At 41.6% G+C, this 22,505-nt stretch overlaps 1 protein-coding gene across 2 annotated transcripts in view; it reads left to right on the top strand.

Moving 5' to 3' along the window:
- The window catches only part of BMPER (BMP binding endothelial regulator), a gene marked incomplete at both ends in the record, with an annotated part of 250,484 nt that overhangs the window by 59,883 nt on the left and 168,096 nt on the right, over positions 1 to 22,505 (top strand). For both annotated transcript variants that reach the window (XM_079711187.1, XM_079711188.1), the window contains 3 exons: positions 2,234 to 2,316; positions 6,050 to 6,140; positions 10,118 to 10,200. In XM_079711187.1, the coding sequence (XP_079567313.1) occupies positions 2,234 to 2,316; positions 6,050 to 6,140; positions 10,118 to 10,200 (257 nt within the window). The remainder of the gene's footprint in view (positions 1 to 2,233; positions 2,317 to 6,049; positions 6,141 to 10,117; positions 10,201 to 22,505) is intronic.

Raw genomic sequence — 22,505 nt, forward strand, 5'->3', positions numbered from 1 at the left:
TCTCCAAAACCAATCAATGCTGTTGAGGGTAGGTAAGGTATGGATTATACTTTTGAAAGAGGTTAACGCCTATATTTTTGAGTCTATTCATTCATTCAGACTCATCCGACATTTGGGAAAATCTGTTATATGGACTCAGGTCTGGTAGACTGACATGTCAACAAGGGCAGTTAAGCAATGAAGCTCATCATAATTTGACCTGGGTCTTTATATGTTAAACTGTGCTGGAGGAGCCAGCCTTCCAGTTGAGTTATTTGAAGCAGAAAACATTGCTGTGTTCCCTGTATTGTGGACCACTGGTGCCAATACCTTTTACCCCATTTTGGGTGGAATAATCCAGAGAGGTCTGCCCTACTCCTGGGAGCCCTTTGCACATGGCCTGGCATTGTCTGGGAACGGTCTCTTGGCCTGCAGTTCCTGCCTGGTCTATATGGGCTTGTAGTGTACTTTCTCCTTCGAAGTAAAAAAGGCAAGCTCTTTGCCTGCCCTATTAGCAGCATAAAAATCACTCTTGCTTTCAGTTTTTTTTTAATCCAGAGGCTGAAAATATATAACATATTTGGAAACTCCACCGGCAGACTTGGCAGGCATTTCATATTTACTTGGACTTAACATGAATTGGATTTGGTCCTCTGATTTCCCCACCTCCATCTCTCGGAACAAGTTATTTATTAACCGAGTAAGTCTGTGGTAGTGGATCAGACATGCGCATGGCACGTCTTTTGTAAGTGCGTTTGTTCCGTAAGATTTATGCTAGCCCAAATTATTTTATACTTGTTTTCATTGTTGAAAATTTACTGTGTTCATTCTGGGTTTGGCATAAGTATTTGTAGTGTGCTAGGCGTTCCTGTGGTTGAACATTTTATCACTGTAACACTTCATGCAAAGGAAATTAAAAAATATAGAGTGAAAGCATTTCCCTAATATGGTTCCAATCAGCTGTGTACTTTAGTAATTTGATTTGTAGGAACTAGAGAGAAGAGTGTTACTGAGCTCTTTTCAGTCATTCATAATTCTCTGGGAATTCAAATCATGGTTCCAAGTTTATGAAAACATCTCTTGAAATCTTAAGTCCTTTATTTTTCTGTTTGTATGTATTGAGGTTGTTTTTTCGTTTTGTTTTTTTATTACCACTGCGTATCTAAAAGAATTCACAGGAGGAGGTGAGTCTCCTCTTTGTATCTTGGACAAGAAAAACTGATGTGAATTGAGGTTGATTGGCTTGGCAGAAGTCAGTCACTGGTGCAGAGGGGCAGGCCCTTTTATTTCTGCATTATCCCATGTGTGTGTTCCTGCTGCTGTACTCTTTGAGCTAAGCAGTTGGGCTATAATTGGTAAATCCCATTTGCCTGGTGTGCTCCTAATAATCTATCATGCAGTTACTATTGGCATAGCCAGGTGCATCTTCCCCGAAAATGTAACTCACAAGGTGGAGGGTGTTATTTGGGCAAACTAATTCAAGATCTAGGTTGTGATCCTTGCATCATTATTTCTTTGGCTCTTTCTACAGAGACTTAAACTTGTTTCCTTTTTTGAGAATCTCTGGCCTTTGACTTCTGTTTTTGCCAATGAATAAGCATGACTTCTGTTTTGGCTAGTGAATTAACAAGGGATAATCCATATATTGTTAGTTTCAGATTTCCTTAATCTAGTTCATACCTAAAAGTAAAATCAAAGTGAAATATGAAATTATAGCTCTTAGAGCTTGGAGGCAAGGCTTGGAAGGTTTCATCTGTTGAAGACAGTAGCTTGTCAGGAGTCTTAGATGGGTATAGAATTTTGCAGTCATTTCCTATATTTTAATTTTTTGCTTTTATTTCTTACCATGTTTTACATTTCCCTCTTGACCTTCAGCAATCTTAAGTTCATGTAGTCTTGTGTAAAATCCCCTTTCACAGTGGTGTTTTGAGCCCTGGTCCTCCTCATACTTAACTAGGCATAAGTAAAGTCACGAGGTTATGCATTTTGGCCAAGAGAGTTCATCAATCAGTGGTTTTCCATTTGAAAATACAGTCTGTGAGGTTAATCTTTTCAGTAGTCAAAGAATTAATGTAAGCGAAAGCTAGGTGGATATTCAGAAGTATTAGTTGTGTTTGGAGGAAAATAGCCAAGGAGCATGGTGGTTCCTATGATTGCTAGTTCTGGCTTAGAAGACATAACTTCTTTTGCTTCAAAGATAAAGGAAACCCACATTCATTCTTGGCCTTTCTTCCTGCTTCTGTGTTTCATCTAGGTTGTACCTATGAAGGAAGTACCTATAACAGCTCCTTCAAATGGCAGAGTCCTGCTGAAGCCTGTGTCCTGCGCCAGTGCCAGGTAAAGTCCACCTATTGTACTCTCCAATGACAAGAAATCCATAAAGTCCTCTTCAGAAACCCTTTGCAGACATCACAGAACAAAACTCCAAAGAAAAAAGCAAAACAAAAATGAGAAACAAATGGAAAACCAACTGTATCCTTGTCCAAATTTATCGTGACAGTCACCATAACAAGACAGTTACAGGATAGATATTGCATGGGACTTGCTTCCAGAAACGCACAGCAGAATTGTTCACCATTGTTAAACTGTGCCTGGAAAAACTCTGAGAAGATGCATATGTCCTTGGGGAAAATTCATGTCTTCCTGTGAGTCAACTTTGCAAAACACGAATTCTTATTAGCAGAAAGAGGTATTGTTAGAGGATATATGTTTCCCTTTTTTTGATTTAGAAACATTTTGAGCTGGAGCCAGTCTGCAGACTGTGTTAAATCAAAGCAATTAGTACATTGTAACCTCAATGATTTCAACGCAACAAATTTAAGAACCACCTGTTTGGGTCCTAGGGAGCCCACTGTGCCTGGTGCTTGCTGAACTCTGAAAAGAGCACTGTTTCCCTGTGGCTCTAATCATTACAGGTCTTAAACAGGCAAGATAAAAGGGGAAATGAAGAATTGAAATTGTCTAATTCTTTTTCTTTAAAGAAATTCTCTGTTAAAAAAATGCTCATCTAATTTTGACATAATTTAAAAAATTTTCTCTGTAGAGAAGATGCTGTTAAATCATTTTCCCCCAGTCTCATTTCACTGTTCAAGGATATACTTTTGCATTTAAGGGAGAGCCAAGGTTAGTATAATAATGCATATTTCTCTCTGATCTTATTGCAAGTATATTGACATTTAGTTTATTGAAATCTGAATTTTATGTAATCATGTTCTTTGCATAAGCCCACAGTGGTCATGTTCGCTCATAACATCTTCAGTTACTTGTTCAGTTAAATGTCCAGTTTATTTATGTAGTAATCTAAATTATTTATGAAAATAAGCAGTAGTTAGAACAGATATGAATAATAGATTAATTGACTCAACAAATATTTGTTGAATTTTTACCCTGGGTTATACATGCAATCAGCTTTATGGAACAAAATAATGACAGCAATGACTTTTAATAACATGAAAAGCCCACATTCATTCTGAAATTTGCATCACCCCATCCCCACCCTGCTTCTTGACTGATGTGATTTCCAATCTTTGAGAGGGACACTCCGAAAGCCATGGTTACACTGTCATTTTTTTTTTTTTTTTTTTTTTTTTTTTTTTTTGTGGTACGCGGGTCTCTCACTGTTGTGGCCTCTCCCGTTGTGGAGCACAGGCTCCGGACGCGCAGGCTCAGCGGCCATGGCTCACGGGCCCAGCTGCTCCACGGCATGTAGGATCTTCCCGGACCGGGGCACGAACCCGTGTCCCCTGCATCGGCAGGCGGACTCTCAACCACTGCGCCACCAGGGAAGCCCTACACTGTCTTTTAAACGAGATGATTGCATGCCTTTTGGAGTGTAGTGTAACATTTTTATACAGTAGTCAGAGGTCTTGACAGTCTTCCAGTTGCATGGACCAGTGGTGAATTTTGCTGCCTTTGGATGAAGGCTTTGTTTAAATTAAATGGAAACTATTATCTGGGAAGGAATATTCTGTTGACTGAATAACACATCAAGCCTTCATCAGTTGTGAACATCGGCTTTGGTCACTAGCCATTCACCAACAGCCAGAGAGAATGATGCAGGAATATCGAATTATTACTGGAAGAGATCTTAAAGACCAACATCCCTGGGAGTCAGGAAATGCTGAACTATAGAATGGAGCGCAGAAAGGGGACGTTAGCTACCAAGAATGAACTTTGCCTTTTAATTTTTCTCCTTTCATAATACTTTGCCTACGCCCTGTTAGCTAGTTTCAAAATATTATTTCACTCAATAACCATAAAAGCAAACTTCTGTTAAGGTAGTTACAAAAAGCTGCTCCTCTGCTCAGCTGGTACCTTCCCACTCTTGCTTACTTTCTTCCTTCTTTAGGGAAGGAGACCTCATCTCTGAATGCAGGAAAGGACCATTTACTGGTACCCGTCAGGGAAGTCTTTCTTTAAGATGCTTCTCTGGACAATGACACAATTGCAACCTCTCTCTCCAAGATCTTCTCTTCTCAGGGTGTAGAATCAGTAACAGAAGAGAGAGTATAGCGTAGTGAGTAGAATATGGGCATTGCCATTCACATAACTTGTTACTTAACCTCTCTAGACCACACTTTCATCCCCCATAAAATGAGATAGTACTACCTCATAGGGTGGTCGAAAGAATAAGCAACACTGTCATTTAAAACACTTCTGGTTGAGCCTACAAGTACTGGGTACAACTAGATACCAGACAGATAACAGCTAGTCTAATGATCTGGTTTATTTCCATTTGAGTTGGATTCTAGCTTATTCCTTATGTCTTTGTACTGAAGGAGTTCTGATGGTGGAAAATTTACCTTTATTTTCCACTTTTAGTGTCTTACTGGAAGAGGAAAATTTGAAGATCAGAGACAGGAAATTCATGCTGGGAAGCAACCTGAATCCTCCATCTGGATTGCAGATACTAAAGGGAAATTGATCCTGGGCTTTTTGCATTGCTTCAGTTACATAACTAAAGCCCAGTTCCTTTTTTGATGTTGTATGTTGCTGGTATTTTGGCATTTTTTTCCTTCGCAAATGTGATATAGACCACAATAAATTCCCCTGGTAGTGGAAGCCTCAGGTCTGACAGATATGAAGGCAGTTAGGATATAACCTTCCTTGTTGGATTGAGATGATATGGTAGCAGAAACGATGAAGAAAATTATCTAGTTGTCAAATTGTTACATAGTTTTTTAGCTTTCGTTACCACTCCCCTGAAAACAAAATTAAACAAACAAACATACAAATCCATTTTATAAAATGGGTAGAGAATATAGAGAAAAATCCTTCAAAGACCAACTCTGAAAATTAATTTAAAAAATGTTTTAATCGACATTAAAATGCTAGAGTCCCAAGATCAGTTTGCAAATGAGTCCCTTGATTTCATTATTAAGACCCAAAGTATCTATTTTGACAGAACATAATATGAACGTTAAAATAGTTTTATCTAATCTCTTCATCTGATGACTGACAGCCACACTGTCTGCGAGGCCCAGAGAAATTTCTAAGATTGCAGAGCTGGTGTCTAGTTATTCCTGGAAGGGTGGTGAGGATTTAGGTCTCCAGATGCCAGTCTGGAATATTATGTTTGTACTCTGTGCCTTATAATTAATGGCTTAAAGTGCAATAACAATTACAGAAAACGTAGTCAGTGTTGAAAACTTAAAACAATTATGAATGAACAGCTAGACTCTATTAGCTATTGCTGACAGCATGGAGGTTTTAAATACTAGATTTAAAAGAAAGAAAGAAAGGAAGGAAGGAAGAAAAAAAAAGGGAAGGAAGGAAGAAAGGAGGAAAGAGAGAGAGAGGGAAGGAGGGAGGAAGAAAGAAAGGAAATTAGAGTCAAAGAGAAAGAACTAGGACAGGGAAGAGAACAGGTACAGGATTTGCACTTTGAGATGGGGCGAGCTGGGGCCATCAGACCTCATTTGTGCCATATATCTCTGCACCTGACACCCATCCCACCTCTGCACTTTTTGTGTTTGAATTCTTCTCCTACTAAGTTGGTTACTTTCCAAAAGTGAGTAAGTCCTCAGTGGGAATTCTGGGCTGACTTTCCTTGCGGCGTTCTGTTTTTCAGGAAGGCGTTGTCACAGAGTCTGAGGTGCGATGTGTCGTTCATTGTAAAAACCCTTCCAAGCATCTGGGAAAGTGCTGCCCCACTTGTCCAGGTAACATTCTCAGGAAGGGGAAGGCGGCGAGGCTCCCTGGTACAGTACAACACTGTTGAAATCCCTCCGGGTTCTCACAGGAATGCATGATTTTCCCCACTCCTGACTGGAATTTTTCTTACTTTACTTCTGTGTACCTAATGGGTTAGGAGTGCAAACTCCTTTTCATAGAAATGTCCGGTTGGACTCTGGCGTGTCCGGGATGACTGCAACGTGCTGTAGGTCTTGGCAAGGATGCTTCAGGCTCCGGAGGCCTGCTTTCCACTCCACAGGGCCACAGGTAACGCTTATTTTGGAAGGAAAGGCTGTGGCTTTCGCTTGCTTCCAGAAATGCCTTTTTACTGCTTCATATTGCAATACCTTGGCCAGAGCTCGCCTTGGTGATGAGGTGACCAGATGTTTTCTGAACACCGAGAGCTGTGTCCGTAAGAGGATTTAGCTTAGGGCTTTGCTGGTCTCAGTTTTTGGCGTGGTGCCGTGAGTGGGACCCACTGTCTTTTTAGAGGGTCCCACGGCCTAGCTGACAGCAAAGGGATCTTTCCTTTCCAGTGGGTGGAGTGTTTCCTCTTACTTTTTTGAACAGGATTACAAAGGCCTCCTGCATCTTTTCTTTCCCTTAGGTACCAGCCTGGGGATTTTGAGGTGAGAGATTTTTTTCTGATCCCTTAAGCCTCTGGCCCCTGCTCTTCGACAGATGTTCTGCATTTTGGGTTTTACTCTGAGTGCTTTTCCTCGCTGGAGGCCATACTCACAACTACTTCTCTTTGCTTTTGAAGTTGATCTCCAAAGGGCCTTCTGTACTGCGAACCTTCCCGGGAATTAGTGAAGGCATTGCCATGGGATGCTTTGCGAAGATGAGCTCTTGGTCCCTTCCCCTCCACACACTCTGACGTGTGCGCAGACCAGGGCCCTTCCAGAGTCCAGCCTTCCCTCATCTTTGAATGACGATAAGGACAGTCTCTCTCCACTACTTCTAACCTTTCTGGGTTCCCTGGACAGTCTTTATTGAGCCAAACTTCCTTTTCACACTGGGATTTCTGTGAAGCTTGTATTATTGGATAAGCTTATGTGAAGGCCAGAAACCAGTTGAAAGTAAAATAATTCTTTCCATAATTCACTTATTTTGTATCTATCACACAGAGTTTGCTTGAGTACTTTTCCCCTCTGAATGCACTGAATGCTTTACATCATGTAACCATCCTCTAAAATGCCTAAGGGGTGTTTATTAGGTTAGCTCACTAATACTCTAGTCTGCACATGAAAATCACCTGGGAAGTTTTAAAAGATAAATCTTGATGCCCAGGCTGCCTCCCAGACCAATTCCATCAGAATCTCTGAGGGCGACACTCAGGCCTCCCAGAAAATTTCTGTACACAGCCAAGCTTGAGATTGATAACAGAGCAAATTTTATATGCCATAGAGATTTAAAAGGTATCGAAGCTCTTAAATATTAATTCAGTTCTGCTGAGTAGACTGTTGCTTTATTGATATAGAATCAACTTGGCATATATAACATTCCTTCTCACTTAGGAGATAATCATATTTTTAGTCTGCCTTTGAAAGTGTGCATATACAAACAGCAGAGTGAATTTATTTCAGCAGTTGAAGTTATCATATTTGAGCAGTTGCTTCTCTCACTTTGTTTTTGAGTTGAGTTCCCAGGAAGGAAAGGCTGAGCTCCGTGATTTCATATAATATAATGCTAAGTCCCCACCGCCATCCCAGTGGGGGATGAGGTACTGTCTGTAGTTCATCCAGGAAGAAATTTGACTCAGTGAGGATAAGTACCTGCCCAATGCCCAGGAGTGAGTAAGGGCTAAAGGTGGGCTTGGGGTCTGGCCCCTTTTCTTTCTTGGGCCCCATACTGTACTACCTCCCCCTATCCCCACACTGTGATAACTTTTCAACTTGGGTCCAGATGCCCTAGGAGGCAAATCTTTAAAAGTTAGCTTGCCAGTGCTACACACCAGCCCCCTGACACCTGGGCAGGCACTGTGCCCTGGGTTATGGGGTCAAGAATCAACTTTACTCTCTCTCCTTAATTTCAAAGGCCAACCTTTGGGATGCAAATCAGAAGACTCAGAAGAGACCACATCCAGAATGCATTATCCTGTGTCTTGGGAAGGAGCCCTCAGCCAAGTCTAGATAGGGACAGTTAAGCGAAGCCTTGGGGTATTATCCTTGTAATTCAGAAGGACTGGCGTCTGTCATTGATCATGGAATGGTATTCCACATAATGACAAACACATACAGCTTGTGGTCAGTTTCTTCCTGAAACAGATTTCAGGGCATTTTTGGTTGTCTGCTCCTTCCTTTTCATCTGACTGTTTGCTCAAGGAGGTTGGGTCGTGATGGGAACAGTTTGCGTGCAATTTTCATTGAAAATTTCCTTATTTAAATTGTCAAATGTAGATTGTGCAGTTAACCTGTCTGGCAATCCGTATGACAGAACCAGTGGTACAAACATATATGAAAGCATTGGAGACCCTTTGTTGGAAGTGTCCTTTGAAAAGAGATGACTGGACACCTGCCATTATTAACGGTGCTGAGATAGAGCCACTGGGAGGGTCCCAAGCTTAGCAAGTCTCCCTGCATCAAAGGGAATAGCAGGAAGTGGCTGATGACTGATGGGCTCTGGGTGTGGGCATCAGAAAGACCTTAAAGCCACAGTTCACTCAGCCATTCAGCTTCAGTAGCATTTGTCCCCGTGTCTTTCAGTTGAACAAAGGGCTCCATATCTAGCTTTAAAATGAGTAGGTCCAGTGGCCAGGTCGGGTGGTTATGGGCAATGCTCATATGTTCAGATGTTCCCGTTGTCAGGACCCAGCTGCTTTGAGAGTTTGGTGGGTTCTGTTGATGACTTCATTGGACAGGCCTTGAACACCTATTCTCAGGGACATGAGTCAGTCTTTCACAAGAGCCCCCTTTGCTGAGTTTCACCCATTGGAAGTGCTGCTTCCAGCACTGTCTACTATGTGGAAAGTGACCTCAGCTATTCTGGCAAAGTACCTCGTGAGGACAGTCCTGAGGGAAGTGGATTTGCCATTAGCTGACGGTCCTTCCATGGCCCATGTGACACAGGGTTGCTGGCCAGCCTGTGCTTCCAGTCACCTGTGAGATCACTTGAGAATACGGCAGGGACCTGGTCGTCTTTCTGAATAGGAGACACCTCCTGGGCTTTTGGTCCTATATTTAGCCAAACTTAGTGGGGGGGCATCTTAGGCCCTTTAACAGCATATAGGGTGGGACTGAGAACCTGTGTGGCACCTCCAGCCTTGCCTCTGTCCTTTCTTGTCTTGGTGCCTGACCCTCTGTATAGTACGACCAGTGGGTCAGAGCTGAGTTCACATCCCAGCTCTGCCACCTGCCCAGCTGAGTGAATTGCTTTCTCTCTCTAGGCCATGTTTTCCTCATCCATGGGACAGTGATAAGAGTCTGTGCTTTGTAGGCTCACTGAAGATGGAGTGAGATCAGGGGTGTGAAAGGTCTGGTAGAGGCTGGGGGCACTTCTGGGTATTCTCCAAGTGGCAGCTCTTCATGTCATTTGCTCCTTAGCTCATCCATGACTTCTGTTGTTTGACCTTCTCTTTGCCTCTTCTGACCCCTCTGGGATTTGGTTCCCTGGCTGTGGTTAAGGTAGTCCTGGTGAGCTCCTCAGGCTCTGCAGGGCTCAGAACCCTGCACTGATGCTGCTTAGGCTGACCTGGCTTCCACTGTCTTACTTGCTTTCTAGTATCTTAGGGTTTCTGGACCCATGTCAATCTTTTGTATTCCATATATATATATATAATTTTATATCTATATTATATTTATCTATCTATCTATCATTTTACCATGAAGCAGTCTTGTTCTCTGGTTGAAGAGGACACTGTGCTAGGCGGGGGTGAAGGTGGGGATGGATGCACAGTGGATAGAAGGATAGTGTCAAGCTGAATCAAGGCTGCTGCCCTAAATCGAAATTCTTCTTTGCTTTCCAGGCTGTGTGTTTGAGGGGGTGCAGTACCGAGAAGGGGAGGAATTTCAGCCAGAAGGAGACAAATGTACCAAGTGTTCCTGTGTTGTAAGTACTGCCCTGGATGTTCCAAGGGTGTTCCTTCTGCTTAATTGTGGCTGGGACTCACCAAGAGCGGCCCTAGGTCTCCTTATGGTCTCTCCTCCTCTCCCTTCTGATGTGGAACCAAGGGAAAAAGCTCATCACTCTAAGGCGGGTTTCTCAACCTTGGCGGTGTTAACATTCTGGGCTGGGTAGTTCTTTGTGGTGGCAGCTGTCCTGCGCATTGTAGGATGTTTAGCAGCATCCCTGGCCTCTACCATTGGATTTTAGGAGCACTCAGCCCCTCAGTTGGGACAAGCAACGATGTCTGCCGACATTGCCGTGTGTGTCTTGGAAAACTGATTGACAACCACTGGTCTAAAGAGTGAGGGAGAGAGGCTGATTCCCTCCACCTACATTCTTCTTTGGGAAGACACGGATTCTCTGTTCGTTGGGCCCGAGAAGCTTCTTGCTTAGGCAGCTGTTGAGTTCTTTAGTGCAGTCAAATGGGAAGCAGATGGAGATAAATGCAGCTTGCTTCGGAGAGAAGCTGATCTGAGGATTGGTCAATTATGTTGAGGGGAACGGACAGGAGGAAATGCCTCTAAACCATGGATTCAGGGCGGAGAAGGGATTAGTGAGACAAAACCATAGACTTGCCTTTCTAGGCATTGTTGATTTGTAATTCATATGCTAAGGATATCTTCAGAGTGCTTAGGAATGCAAAAAGGAATTTGGTGTAATAATTTTAATTTTATAATTTTAAAGAGGTCTTTTTTATTAATGTCTTTTAAATTTGGAGTTAACTCATTGGTGGTGATGGTGATGATAGGGAATCTAGTCTTAAACCGCTGCTCCAAGTTATTTACAGTAGGGAGTTAGTACAACCATATATTTTTTAAGCTTTTAATCCTTTGTAATAAAGAACATACAGTACTCATCTCAGAATATTAAAAAAATACACAGGGAACTTCAGCATCCTAATTTCACCAAAGCAGAATCATATGTGGATCATCATAAATCATAGTATTTGTCATTTCTCTACATGTCTTTTCCAAAATATTTCCCCCATCCTATAGCACATATGCATACACAACCTAGGGAGTCCACATTAAAGTAAACACGACCAAGGGTGATGGTTTTTGCAGGGGGAAGGAGGAAAGCAAGGAGAGGAGGGAAAGAGAGAGAGGATATTTATATCTATATCTGTATCTATCTGTAGTCACATACTCAAATGCACTCAAGACATTCAGATTCCATGTGTTTTTAAACACACTGCGCGCTGATTGAAACACACTGGAGGGCCAAGTTCAGGCCCCTGCAAGTCCTGCTTTCATTTTCAACTGAAGAAAGAAAAATCCAAAGATGTGGTTGCTTGCCCAAGCTTTCCTGCTTCGTGAGTTCCTCCAGACCTATATTCAACATTATTTTCTATATCCCTATATTCTAATCTCCTACATTCCTATATTCCTAATCCTCTATTCTTTCTACTTCTCCACGTTGCCACCCTCAGCATGTAAGGGGCAGCTAATGGTGTTGACTGTGTCCCTGACGTCAGTCTGTGAGTTACTAGCACAAGGAGAAGGGACCATGGAGCTCTTGCTTGGGGACAGGACATTTGTGAGTTGGCTTGGGTATCGGGAGGGTCATAAGAGCAGTTTTTCTTTTTGTGAATACAAAAATTTGAGGCCTAAGCTTTCTTTTTTGCAGCTTGTTATTAAAATAAATTGGTTTTTAATATGCTTTTATTTTGCGATCTTTTGATGTAGTACACTCATGAAAGAGATAATGTTTTAGTAGCAAATGGCCCTGTCCTGAGGGTGGCAACTGGGCAGATGTTTGTTTAGAAGGCAATATTGCAAACGTGTGGTCTGGGTCTGGCCCCGTGAGGCTCGGAGTGCGTGAGGGTGTGAGGAGGTGGGTGGGTAGCAACAGTGGGCTACAACATATATGTGTATGTATACGGGTACATATATGTGCGTACAAACACAGACATCAATATTTTTATATCTCTGAATATGAATGTATATAGGTACATACACGTACCCGTGTAGGTATTCTTACGCACATCTGTAGAACACTGGATCACTAGCTTTTCCCTGAACCCACTACTTTCTTATGCCTCCTCTTGTTTGCTCATGCCACTGTCCCTGTCTGGAATCCCTTTCTTTTCCTCCTTCACCTGGTCAGTGCTTGGCCTTTCAAAGTCAGTTATCACCACCCATAGCAACTCCCCGACCACTCCATCCCTCCAGGCAGAAGCAGCAACTGTTTTCTCATTTGTATTCCTGAGGCTCAGGGCTCTCACCGGCTGGCTTACGTGCCATCTTTCCCTCACGTGCACACACAGCACACACGCACACACACACTTCCAGGTGAGCACTTGCCCCGTTGTAGCACGGTTACTGGATTATTTTCCTGTTCTGTGTTAGACTGGGTCCTCCATCAGGGAGGGAGGCACGTCTTCTTACACTCATCTTGCTCACCTCTGTTCTCAGCACTGTGGGCGCTCAGTGATGCTAGCTAGCACTCTTCGCTTGCTTTCGTATCTCTATCTTGTGATGGAGTACCCTAATCTCTCTCAGTAATCTCTTTCCTTCCAAACTGTGACCATTCTGCCCTTTAAAGCTGGCCAGCTCCTCCTTGCCCTTCTTGCCTGGGAGAATAGTTATTGTTAGACAGATAGCCCATTCTCATTAGATTACTGTTTGCCTTGGAGCATACCCCATGGAGTCATGATGTGTAAAGCATCTCTAGTGTATATTACCCATCTCTGATGGATGAACTGCCAACTCTTCAAGGTAACCCTGTCTCACGTAGATATTATATACACCATGAAAATTGTATTGTACCCCTAGCCCCCTTTGTTACACTCTCTAAATTTGTGAAAATTTGTCTACCCATGTTTTTGGGATGTGGTGACACAGGCAGACCACCAGAAAGACACTTCATCTGACTGAGATGGATTCCTTGGATGATGGAACAAATGCCTTACACATGATTTGACATCCTTGCTTTAGGTCAGGATAGTATATACAGCATTCCAGACAGTTCAGAACATGCTAATGTTTGGAGATTATCTGGAGAGGATTTCACAACCACTCGCTCTTACCCATTACAGAAGCAGAGCTTCTCTGATTTTTGGGTGAGAGTAACATCATGATTCACATAGGAAATGCGGTGCTTCACTATCACTTGTCAAACTGTATCATCCCCATTTACCTATTATAAATAATAACAGAGTCAAGAGAATGAATTCTCCGTAGAGCTGGTACTAATCAGGGTGGCGAACACTTGAGTTCCTTTAGCTGTTCCTTAGAGTTGTCTGAGTCATAGCAGAGTGCATTCCTCATGTCATGTGTTCAGTGTGAATGAGTCCTGTGTTCATTTTAAAAACGAAAGAAGATGCTTTTTTCCTATGGCAGAAGCAAAGAATAGTTTATAAAGTATATTGAGCAATTGGTTAAAAGCACTTGGCTGCTTCTACCTCGTTTAAGCTTGAGCTTTTATGACCTGCCTAACTGAACAGCAAACAGTTCTCTGTGCCTTTGTTCATCAAATTTTCAGGGAACAGGATGGTGGCAGTTGGCACAGACATTTCTGGAAAAGCCAACGTCTTCAGGCTTGTAAGGCTAAAGACCAAAGTGCCAACGAGAGGTGTTTGTGTCCTCTTTTACCAAACTATTTTAAGAACCCTGTGGGCTCCGCATCCTTGGAAATCGCTTACTGAAGGCAGGGAAGCCCACAGAGGCGTAGGACACTCTAAACAGAGTGGCAAGTCCTCAGTCTGCAAAACCAGCCAAATTGACCGGCCAAGATCACTTTTGCTGACAAAGGCGTATTCAGTTCTGAGGATTTTTACTAATAAACATGGCTTGTTAATGGGCTGTCTGTGATGAAGGAGCTGTACTTTATTGGCTCTTAGAACCCCTAAAGTCCATAAACACCTTTGCTCTCACTTACACTTTAGGTACTGTAAAGTGCTGTCTCCCAGGGAATATGCAACTCCTAGCAAGGTTCCTTGGAGAGAACAAAGGAAATGCAGATCTTCATGGTTCCCATTCCTCTTAGACCAGATTCCTTAAGATGCTCTGCACAGCCTGGTGTGGTCCGACCTCTGCCAAGCTCTCTGGCCTCATCACTGACCCTCCCTTGTTCTCTCTGCTCTGGCCTCTGGGCAGATCTTCCAGATCCTTGCTACACAAAGCATGCACCCAACCAGCAGTGTTGGCCTCACCCCAGAGCTTGTCGGAAATGCAGAAGCTTGGGCCCTACCCCAGACCCAGAATTGAAATCTACAGTTTAAGGAGATTTCTAGAAGATTCCTTTAACAAATAAACTTTGAGGAGCCCTGGTCTGATATCTCATGGCCTTTACCTAGGCTGCTTTTTCTTTCTTCTCTCCTTTTTGCTCCATCGCCTGGTGCCGCATACCTAGGTAACGCCCGCGCATCCTGCACTTGGAAGCTCAAGCATTCCTTCTTTCCAGAAGCTTGTTCTGGCCCCCAAGACCAGATCAGGTCCTGTTGCTAAACCCTCTAGAGCAACCCATACTTTACTTCCTAAACATTTAAAATGATTTGTAATTATATATTTGTGTATGTGATGATTTTATTTAACTCTGTGAGGGTAAAATGGTGACTTTTGTATCTTCAGTGCTTGGTGCATAATGGATCTTCATAATAATTGCTGAATTCAGGAATGAATGAATGCTGACTTCGATTTCCCTTTCTTTCCCCACTGCCTCTCTCTCCCCTCTCTACGATATCTCCCCCCTGCACATTTCGTCTTTTCCATTTCTGAAGGGAAGATGGGTTTATGTTCAGCCGCTGTAGTACTTATTATAAATTGCTTTGTATGGAATGTGGATGACTCCCCTAAGGATGTCTTGTTTGAAAAGTGTTGTCTAAGCCTCAAAGATTCCCACTCCTCATGGCAGCAGGAGGATGCAGTGGCCGGAAGCACCTGCCAGTGACCAGGGCCACTTGCTGTGGCAGAGCTTTGAAAAGAGACTGTAATTCTCTACCCTCAGAGTTGACCTTGCCCTGAAATATGGGGAGATGTGTCCTACCTCTCCCTGCTCCAGTCTGTCCAGCTTCAGATTGTACTTCCCTGTAATAGGACACAGTGGGACAGCTCATCATTTCTGTGGTCACATGATGTCGGGGCAGTCCAAGTTACATGTTACCAGCCACACCGCTGCTTCTCTGACATGGGAATTTGGGACCCTCCATGCCTGAATCCTCTCACACGGCCTCTGCCTTACTTTTGGTAATTTGCGCAATTTGGCGCATTTTAGTGATAGACTGTCATTATATCTTCCCTGTCCATGGGGAGAAATTTGGCCACATCCGGGCAATAAATTGGAGAACTGAGCAATTATCGAGTGAATTAGATCAATGTGGGCAGTTTTTCTAAGCAGTGTGGGCCAAAAACCTTCAGACTAGTTTGCAAAACTAGTCTGAAATATTGATGTAATTGCTGCAGTGTTCCATTTTGCACTGTGGTTGTACCATCACTCTGAGGACAAAAAGGTCTTGGTTTTGAACAGTCAATTGAAAAAAAAAAAGCCTTTTATTTAAGGGCTGGATAGCACTTGGCCACTAGGAGGGGTCTCCAGCTTGCTTAGAAAAGTGGCTGGTGCTCTGACTATGTTTGGTTAGACCATGAGGTTCGGAATCTTGGGGTTTTATGTTAGGATGAATGAGCAATTGTGATTTCTCTGTCAGCCTTCTATTGGAAGGTCTACTGTAATACCATTCCCTTCAGGGTGACTCCATAAATGTACAGCTATTTGTTATAGGGGTGTCAAATTCTTGCTTCTTGAAAATAGCACCAAAAGAAGGCAAAGCTGACTTTATTGCTTACTGTGGTCATCGATGATTACCTTGATGGAGCCTTAAAATAATATCTTGGAAGGAAGAGGACGAAGGTAGGATATTTGTGAGGTTCTTTGTGGGGGTCTGGATTAAGGTGAGTTTTTAATGTAAGGACTTGATTTGGATTGGGCAATTTTCATGATATACTAGTTTAGAATTGGTGGAAACTAACGAGGTGGGAACTTCAAGGCTTGTCCTAAAGCCTTCATGAGTCTGGTTGAGTTATCTGTGTTACTAGTTGAGTACTTTCAGTAAGTTTCTGAAATCAACAGGAGGCTTAATTTTTTGATGTTAAAAATATTGGGAATAACTGTTGTATATTTTAAATCCTGTTTCAGCCCTGTCTCATGTATTTTCAGGCCAAACCCTGAATTTTAATCCCCATATATGTCTTTATTTTTTGTGGTTTCTAAAGTTCCTTATGCTTATTTTTTTATATAGTTTATAGTTGTAGCATCCTGTAAAGTTATTTTTCTACATAGGGAACCACCATCTGAAAAATGATCCTAATAGGGAAAAAGTTGGAAAGGAAATTTCATGTATGACATTTGAGCATTTATAGGAAAACACACAGTTTGAAAAGAGATCAGCAAATGATTTATCCATAGAGGGATTACTGATAATAATAGCTACTTTTACTGAGTGTATACTCTGTGCCAGATACATATAGCGCTTTAATGTTAATCTTCAAGATTGTCCTGTAACCTAGGTGGCATTAGCCCCATTTTTTTTTTTTTTTTGATGAAGAAACTGAGATTTGAGAATTTGCCTGAGGTCAAAAAGTTAATAAGAATTGAAATCCTGAACTGCCTGAGTATAAAGTCACATGTCATTCCTATCCCATCTGCCCTCTCCCTGCCACCAACCAGTGTCATTTTGAGATACTATGTATGGTTGTTTGTAGACATTTGAAAGTGGGATATGCCATTTGAATCTATGGAATGAAGAGCAACCAAATATTTCGAGGGAGAAATAATGGTGATGTGAGCATCTACAAAGAACCCCAATTTTGGTGCAAGGGATATTAATACAATGCAAAGGTGAATTACACTTCCTTTCTCTGAAGTTCACAAGTCTCAGCAAGTTTAAACTCATACCAGATTCCAGCCTTGGGCCTTCAGCCTAAGTATATGTCACAATGATGGCAGAGTGAATGATGAACACGTATCTGTTACCCTCACACCAGTTGGAGAATGGAGACACTGTGATCTATAGTGTGCATCTCTTCGCCAAGAAATTATGACTATACAAAGAGAATGTGATAGTTGCTGGGACAGAGCCATGCTCAGTGCTTCCGCTTCCAAAGGTGGATAGAAATAAATGTTAATCTGGTGGGGCCTGTCTATTCCTTGTAATAGTCACTGATGGAGTTGAAGCATCAGTCTCTTTGGAGACTATATAGAGGAGTTGGGTTCAGCTAGACATGAGTTTCAGTGGTTCTGTGAATGTAAATTCATCCTCCTAGTAGAATAGAGGGGCAACTGTGTAATTGCTTTTGAGCAGTTGCTTTCTCCTGTCCATCTAAGAAGCAGATACATTTAGAAATTTGAGTGAGGTTTGGAATGGATATTGAGAGTTGGTAGAAAAACAAGCTCCATGGATTAAATCTCATCTCATCGTATCTTTGCAAAGATCATTCCTTGGAATTTTTTCCTCTTGCTTTTACTCTCTTCAAGGTCTGTCACATGATGAACCCCTTTCATCTCCTAAAAGTCCCAGGAAAAATACCGATTTTACTGAAGACTGAAGAACTTTCCAACCATTCATTCTTCCATCTTTTCATCCATCACTTGTCTTCAGAGCCAGCCAGTTGTTTATTAATTTAACGTGATTGAGTGTCTGCTATGTGTTAGATAGTGTATTAGGTATTGAGTGCTCAAAAATGAAGGGGATTTCACTTTTTCTTTCCAGACAATTACAATCTATTGACTTGGGTGTATTTATTAAAAATAAGCCCAAATCAAACCATCCTGTAACATTTTTTGTGTGTGCCCAGTATGTGATAATATGTGCCAACTATAAGCTATATGATATTATACAAAGTCCAAATGTATTGAAAAATAGAAATAATTGTACAACTCAAATGTACAATTAATTAATATGATTTGATATATTTCCTTCCAACCTTTTTTTTTTTCTATATTCACATATAGTAATATAACTAGGTAGGATCACCTTCTGTATGCAGTTTTTGCATTCTGGTTATTTTCATTTAACATATTGTGAACATATCTCTGTTTCATTAAAAAGTCATTGAGGGCTTCCCTGGTGGCACAGTGGTTGAGAGTCCGCCTGCCAATGCAGGGGACACGGGTTCGTGCCCCGGTCCGGGAAGATCCCACATTCCGCGGGGCGGCTGGACCCGTGAGCCATGGCCACTGAGCCTGCGCGTCCGGAGCCTGTGCTCCGCAACGGGAGAGGCCACAACAGTGAGAGGCCCGCGTACCACACACACAAAAAAAAAGTCATTGAAAAATAACTTTTATTAGCTGCATAATATTTCATCAGTATACTATGATTTATTTAATCGTTTTTCTGGAATTAAAAATGAACACTGTTTTCAGTTTGCACTATTATGAATAGTATAACAAACATCTTTGAAAATTAATCTTTCCTTGTTTATCTGATTATTTCCTTGGACTAAACTCATAGATGTATAATTAGTGGGTCAAGGATACAAACAGTTTAAGGTGTATGTGTGTGTGTGTGTTGCTAAAATACCTCATAAAAGTCATGTCCTAATGTCCTCTCCAGCAGTACCTAGGTGTATATCTTCCTGCACCAAAACTGTTTTTCCATTTGAGAATATTGTTTTCATTAATGCTTTCTTCTGAAATTGAGCGTCTTTCATATGTGTATTAGCCAACTGTGTTTCTTCTGTAAATTGTGTTTTTCTCATTTTTCTGTTGAGTGGTTAAAGTTCTATCGCAGTCTGTGTATGAAGGGTAATAATCTTCGGCTGTTTACATTAAGGTGTGTTTTTAAAAAACACTGAAAAAAGTGCTGTGTGTGCAGTTTGATCTTAGTGTGTATATGGCACGTTGGACAATGGCAGAGTTTGCTGAAATCCCATGTCTTCTTCCAATCTTTTCTCCTCAAATCTTGATCCAGACATATCAACTAAGAGAAAAGCGAGTCAACACTGTCAGCTCCCCAGTTTAATTGGTCCAAGACTTTTCTTTGCTTAAGCTCCTCTCTTCCTACCTCTGACTCCTTTGTTGTGAGACGGTGACTTGGACCTGCCTCCACACTAAAGGGAAATTACTCTTTGAGTTTCTACAGTGGCTCTTCCCTGCCTGTGGCTCTGTAGCCTCCCACCTCTCTGTCTTCTCAGGCATCCCTTTCTCTCTTGGCTCAGAGTGCGAGGGCCCCTCCTGCTTTCCAGTCCTGATCTTCCACCGGGGCTCTTGCGCCCATCCCTTCCTACCTCTCCTCCTTCTGCATTCTGGATGTTCAGTTTCTTGTGGCCAGGCATCGTGTCCTCACATCTTTGAGGACAGTGTCTTGCACGTAGGAAACAGTAAATATTTGACCAAATGACTAGTCTTACACTCTCTGATTTGAGTATCCATATTCTGGAAGATGAGTTCTATGATCTAGAACTTTGTACCTTCCTACCTGGGTCTTCATTTCTATTTTGAAGACAGTACATTCAGTATTCACTTTTTTCTTTCAATGATCATGGTGAAGTGAAGGATTTATGATAAATCTAAAGAGGAAGAGACTCCAACCTGAAGCATTTTTAAAGGAACGGGTGAGGAGACTTCATAGTAGCTGTGTGAAGAGGCTGGGGCACGGGGGTGGTGTGAGCTCCGACTCCTCAAGGCCTCACGGGATGACGGCAAGTCTAAGAATGCGTCTTCCTGCGGCGTAGGAGAAAGAGAGAGGAAACATTAGTGAATGTTAAAGGAATAGCCTATTTTTTTAAATTTTATTTATTTATTTATTTTTATACAACAGGTTCTTATTAGTTATCTATCTTATACATATTGATGTATATATGTCAATCCCAACCTCCCAATTCATCCCACCACCACCAACAACCCGCCGCTTTCCCCCCATGGTGTCCATACATTTGTTCTGTACAAGAAATATCCCATTTTGTCAGTAAAATAGAATAAAATGTGAGTGTTACAGTATCTTAGAATATTTCCTGAGCTTTTTTGTCTTTTTGTCCATTATTACCTAGGGAAATTAATTTTTTAAAAAACTGGTATCTGTGGGTCTGCTACTATCTTTGGCCCTTTCCTTGTTTCTGCTTCATAGCTCCCCCCACCCCCTTTACTCTTCCATCCCTTGTCCTTTCCCTCACGCTTCCATTTTCCCTGTCATTTCCCGTCCTCCTTAAGCTGCCCCTCTTCCATTCCCATCAGTATCTCGATACAGCAGCCTGTTTCAGTAAAGTAGCATAATTCATTTTCATTGCTAGCTTGGTCTCTCCTCAAATAACCGTCACAGAGTTCTGTACTGCTAGATATTCACAAAATATCCTTTGAATGAATTGATTGCACATTTTGGCACCTTTTAGATGTCATTCGAATGTTCAGTTTGGAGGGTGGCAGTGCTTTTGTGGTCCTGTGAATGGCTTCAATTACCACCATTCCCTTTGAGTGGAATTTTAAATGGTACCACTTGTTTAGTGTAAGCAGGAACGTATTTACATCACAGGCAGCACGGTCCTCCCAAAGATAGGAGGATGCTGGACCACAAACACACAGGGGAAGAATGGGAATGCACACATTCGACCTTGTCTTCTAAAGCCCATCTCTGAGCCTACACTGAGTCACAGCAGTGAATCATCCTTTCTAAACCCACCTAAGTTCTCTAGCTGTGGTTCAGAAGAGCCAGCTGGAAATATATATCAAGCAGACTTTGCTCTTTGGAAAGGGGACAGGCTTCCAGGAGCAGGGTGAACCTTCTGTGTAAGGAGCACCATGAAATGTACAAACAACCTGGACTTATATCCAGTGTCAAACACATCTATCACATAATTCTATGGGCTTCTTTTTGCTCTAGTGCCTTTCTTCTGTTCTCCCTGATACACATAACAGAATCAGATAATGTGATCATGATTAAAAATATTATGTTCCAGATGTTCTGTGTGAGGACTTTGGAAACCTCTGAATATTGCTGGAGTTAAACAAAAGAAAAAAACCCCTATATTCACAGTGAATAAAAAGAAAGGCCATAGTTATTGTCCATGACGTTCTTTTAGTGGGAGGGAAAGGTACCAGTTTCATTTTTGGTCAGAGTAAATTTATAATATAGTCAAACATCAATAAAATCAGTTACTCATTATGAAGGAGTATCCTGGGCTTATACTTTAAGCACTAAAATTCAATAATAGAAGTTACATTTTAATTTCAAAATGAGTATGAAAAATTACCCTCACCACATCATTAATACTGATCCATATCTTAATTTTTTTCATGCCTTAATTTGACAAAATAAGTTTTTCATACACTTTCACATTTTTGTTGTGGAGCTGTGTTGATGCCAGGGTGCTTTTTCCTCACTGATCCGAGCTGAGGAATGTGATTGGTAGATGACAGGAGTGACTGGTCTTGACAGTGGTGGGAAATATGTTTCTTTTCAGTTTCAAGTTCAAGAAAAGGAAAGGGAGGGAACTCTTGAGAAATTTTGGTTTTGTTATTAGGTTTTCAGCATCCATAATATTCATAAACAATGGACACAGCTGTCTTTAATAACTCAGCCTGCTAAGTGCCAGAAAAACATCAGGCTGGAAGAGGGTTTTTTCCCAACACAAAAATTTTCATATATTGAAGCAAGATTTCGTTTATAATCAAACTGGATGTTGACCCTAAACTTCTATCTTTAAGTAAAATCGTTTGACCAAGCACTAGGAAAAGTGCAATGAAGTTTTTGGTATTTTTTAAAGTTTTGCTTTTGCTACTACACTATATTGTTCTGAGTGGTTTTAGGCATGCAGATGTGTTCTGTATCCCTTAGGGGGCATTGTTGTGGGCAAAAGGCCACCGGTCCGGGTGTGAGGAGACCTGGGGTGCTGCCCTGTTTCTGTCACTGGCTTGTTATGTGACCTGGAACCTTCCCAGTAACCTGAGACTCAGTTTCCCCATAAGTAAAACAAGGACTTCTTAGAGCCTTCCCAGTTCTATAATTTCATAATTACCCAACTCAGAAAAGGCCTTTATTTTCCCAGGAAGCAAGTTATAGGACAGACTCGAAATACCAGTTAATAGAAATTATTTTTTTCTAATATACTAATAGATTATCATCACCCCATTTAAAATTTTACTTTTTAAAAAAATTAATTTTTAATTAATACACAGTAAAATTCACCCTTTGGCATACATATCTATGAGTTTTGACAAATGCACAATGATGAACATTTTTAAATAGTTAATATTATTATAAATTACATTAAAAATGCAAAAAGTCTTTACCTATTGTTCTAGCTATGCCACAACTTATT

This window comes from Hyperoodon ampullatus (genome assembly GCF_949752795.1).
Source record: "Hyperoodon ampullatus genome assembly, chromosome: 9".
NCBI classification, from domain to species: domain Eukaryota; kingdom Metazoa; phylum Chordata; class Mammalia; order Artiodactyla; family Ziphiidae; genus Hyperoodon; species Hyperoodon ampullatus.